General features: G+C 29.4%; 1 protein-coding gene across 1 annotated transcript in view; it reads right to left on the reverse strand.

The window, feature by feature from the left end:
* Positions 1-3589, reverse strand: part of LOC111638657 (gastrula zinc finger protein XlCGF57.1-like) — a 12198-nt gene extending 8609 nt beyond the window's left edge. The window contains exons 1-2 of the mRNA XM_023384408.1: positions 2080-3589; positions 1341-1849 (exon numbers count right to left, since the gene is read on the reverse strand). Of these exons, the coding sequence (XP_023240176.1) occupies positions 1341-1849; positions 2080-2089 (519 nt within the window). The 5' untranslated portion in view covers positions 2090-3589. The remainder of the gene's footprint in view (positions 1-1340; positions 1850-2079) is intronic.
* Positions 3590-3908: the final 319 nt, after the last annotated feature.

The raw sequence follows: 3908 nt of genomic DNA on the forward strand, positions 1-3908 counted from the left end.
AAAAAAAATTATAAATGCTAATAACGAGTAAAATCGTCATTAAGCCCGATCCTATTGGAGATACACACGACGCGCAATATCTCCATACCCCTTAATTTTTAACCACGAAAACTTATTAGAATAAATTCCGCTAATAATCAAAATTTAAGAAATTTTCGACGAAAAAAAAAAGTAGAAGTTATTAAACTTCAAAGAGGGCGAGGAAAATCTTGCTCCTCCACACATAAACATTCATACATGCAGATAAAATCCCCGAATTTGTTTGCATTTCATTTTTCAAGGTGTCTTAAGTCGAAAAATATAAAAATCTGGAAAGGGAACATTTTATGCGTGATCTCCATACTTTTCCTCTGTAGAACAGCCGGAAAAGTAATAATAAATTTGACTGAACACCGAAGACAGCAAATTGAATTCAGCCCTGGTTTGTGTTCCGTTCGAGAACAACTTTCGATCCATTCGATCGTTACGACAAAAATATACTAAAACGTCTCTCTCTGCTTCAATAATTCGAATATTTTTCCACATTGCATTTGCTGCAATTGAAGCAAATAAGCAGATAAAACTTAATGGCTCCACACGATATTTAAAATTCGAAAACCGTAAATTTCAATGTTCATTCTGGACATTTATAAACATAAAATTTACGGTATTATACAGAAAAATGAGTTTTTAAAAGTACCATAATTACGTCAAATCCAAACAGAGTGGTTAATAAAGATGAATATTACAGCTCTGAATAAATGACACACATACTTAAATTATTAAAAATACAGTATGTAAATTCAACTTTGTATAATTATTTTTTAATCAATGAAACCATTCTGTTTCGGTAGATAAAAGTAATTAAGAGCGGTATTTATAATTCAAAGGTAAAATTTACACTCACGGATGGCTGAAAGAGCCGAAAACAATTCTTTACAATTATGGACTTTATTCAACAATAATATCAATAGAAGTATTGTTATTATTTATATTCTTTATTTTCAAATGAATATCTATTCAATGAAACCAAGACGTTATTCAAATAAAAAAAAAAACTCTTCCTCGCAGGTTTATTCGTTATTCGTAACCAAACTAAATAATAAACGTATACTAAATAATGTATTTTAAATTTCAATTTATTAAAAAAATAACTTTAAGAAACATTTCCTGTTCAATTCCTTAAAATCGAATACATTTTACAAAATATGAAAATAACAAATGAAGAAAATAAAACTTCAAACGTTTCTTGTTTTTAAGTTGAATAAAATCTAAATACGAATATTAATACAAATAAATACTTTTGTTAACATTTTCTTCAAAAACAAATATCGTTATTCATTATTATTATGATATGTAATAATATGATGCTTTAAATTAGATTGAAAACGGAACTTTTGTAAGCAATAATTACACGAAAATGGCTTTTCCCCTGTATGAACTCGGAGATGCTGAATCAGATTTCCCCTCTTTGCAAAACTCCGTTTGCAATAATCACAGGTAAAGAGTTTCTCCCCTGTGTGAGTTCGCAGATGTTCAATCAGATATCTTTTCAGTGCAAAACTCCGTTTACAATGATCACAGGTAAAGGGTTTCTCCCCTGTGTGAGTTCGCAGATGTTCAACCAGATTTCCTTTCTGTGTAAAACTTCGTTTGCAATGATCACAGCTAAAGGGTTTCTCCCCTGTGTGAGTCTTGACGTGGTACCATAAACTGCTGGGATGGATGAACTGACGATTACAGAATTTGCAAAAGAGCCGTTCTCCGGTGTGAATCCTTTGATGACATTTTAAATTGGACTTCGAAGCGAATTCTTTCTTGCAACTACCACATCGATACCTCCAATTACTTGACTTATGATTATTTAATCCTGTAAAATACGATAAGTAAAAATATTAAAAGCATTGTCTAAAGATCAAAAGTCTTTTCAATTTATTCTCAATCAAATATCTAAATTTAAGCACTCTATTTTTAACGTGCAGATAGAAAACTAATTTACAATTTTTAACGAGTTTCCTTAAATACTTAAATTAAAATTTAATGGTTAAACCTATTCCTGTGATTTCACTAACAGGGTACACCTGTGTTCACAAATATTACCAACAGGCATAAATACTGTCACAAATTAATGTCATTTATACAGTTTATTTTTCTATAAACAATTTATATGCTGTTTGCAACAAAAATATATAGATAATCATCTTCATTTAATTTTCTGCTTTTCGTCCTTTGCATGAAATATACTTTCTTCTTTGATGCATTCTTGTATGATTTCTTATGACTGGTTGCAGTTTTGGTCGTCCGTAAACATAAGTTTAACACATTCTTCAGCTCTTACTAGACATGCTCTTAATTGGGGGATGGTGCATCTGTAAATAACAAAAAGCTCTGTAAAACGAGATATGAAAATGGGATTAAAACATTACTATCTACATCATATTAAATATGTTAAAACTAAAACTAATTCTTCTGAAAATTCTTCGACATTTTGCCCCAGAAAAGTAAACCTTTATCGAAAACCTGAAAAAGAAAGAGATTCCAGTTAATATTCCTTATTAAAGTATATGTATTTACACACATTAAATTTCTTTCCATATGAAAAAAATATCTGCTAAAATCTCGACTTGTGATTTGTAAAAAATCTTCCTTTTGTGTTTTCCTTGTAATGTAATCAGCAAAGAAATTCTCTTCTTTAATCAAGATTGTACATCATTACGTTAGATTAATAAATTGTATTGATTCTATTAATTATCGAAGTCGAAACTAACTCTTAATGTAAAGCTAAAGTTAGCAATAATTTTCCAAATATATTAACTTATTTTGGTAACCACTGATAAAAGATTTATAGACGAATAAAAATGTGACTAAGGGGTACTGAAATTAACTTAAACCAAAACGTCAATTAGGACTTATCTATTATTAAGACTTATTATACTGGATAACTGGTTCTGCAAATTAAGTAAACAAAGAAAAACTATCTTTATTTAGCATCTGAACACATACACGATATCTTTGTGTTTCGAACCGGTCAGTAAGTGTAAGTTTACCGTCGACAATCTCTAAAAAATTTCAATTTAAAATTCCTACAAAATTATTTATTTAGAAAAATCATAAAAATTCCTGACAATAAAATAATTTAAAACTTACAATTTCTGGATTTTTAAGTACCTCCACGAAACCGACAATATTTAATGCAATATTCATTAATATCAATCCAAACATATTCCCGCTTTTAAAACAATATAATTAATTAAAAATAATGAAGATTGAATTTAACCCCACTTCATTTCTCCTTTTATACTTTCTCTCTCTATTAGATGATGCTATTCCATGATTGGTGTATTTCTCGTCCTGTGTTGTTATTTATTCTATCTTTTTGATTAACTATAGAGATGTGTTCGTACAGTACAATTGTCTTTTATAATTATTTTCATTTTTTCTTTATTTTTACTGTGTTCAAATCAGTGGCGTGTCGTGACATTTAACGATAGGGAAGCTGTGTTTCTGTAAAAAGACTTCCAGGGGCAATAAGTTAATTGTGTGTCAGCGATGGTCTAGCGTCAATTCGTATTCGTTTGTTCGATAAGTCAGAAAAACCGTACACTTCTCTAAATGTATTTTTAGCCACGATATAAGGACTAAAATTAAAAAAAAAACTTACTCGGTGAAATAAAATGTGTGATGGATATACAATTATACATACCTGGTACAAAATATTCTTCAATTGTACGAATATACTTTTAAAGAAAGTTATAATTAAATTTAGCTTTGTAAAAAAACGTACATAAAAATAACATAAAATATTTTTACTTTTTAAACCTTAAAACAATCCACTTACCCCCGTATTCACCAACGCGAGTTAGAGTTAGAGTTAGGGTGAACTCTCGAGTTATTGGTAAATTGGTATTCACCAACTGAGAATATCGAGT

This window comes from Centruroides sculpturatus, unplaced genomic scaffold (assembly GCF_000671375.1).
Source record: "Centruroides sculpturatus isolate CEXI.00-Female unplaced genomic scaffold, Cexi_2.0 scaffold142, whole genome shotgun sequence".
Classification (NCBI taxonomy): Eukaryota; Metazoa; Arthropoda; class Arachnida; order Scorpiones; family Buthidae; genus Centruroides; species Centruroides sculpturatus.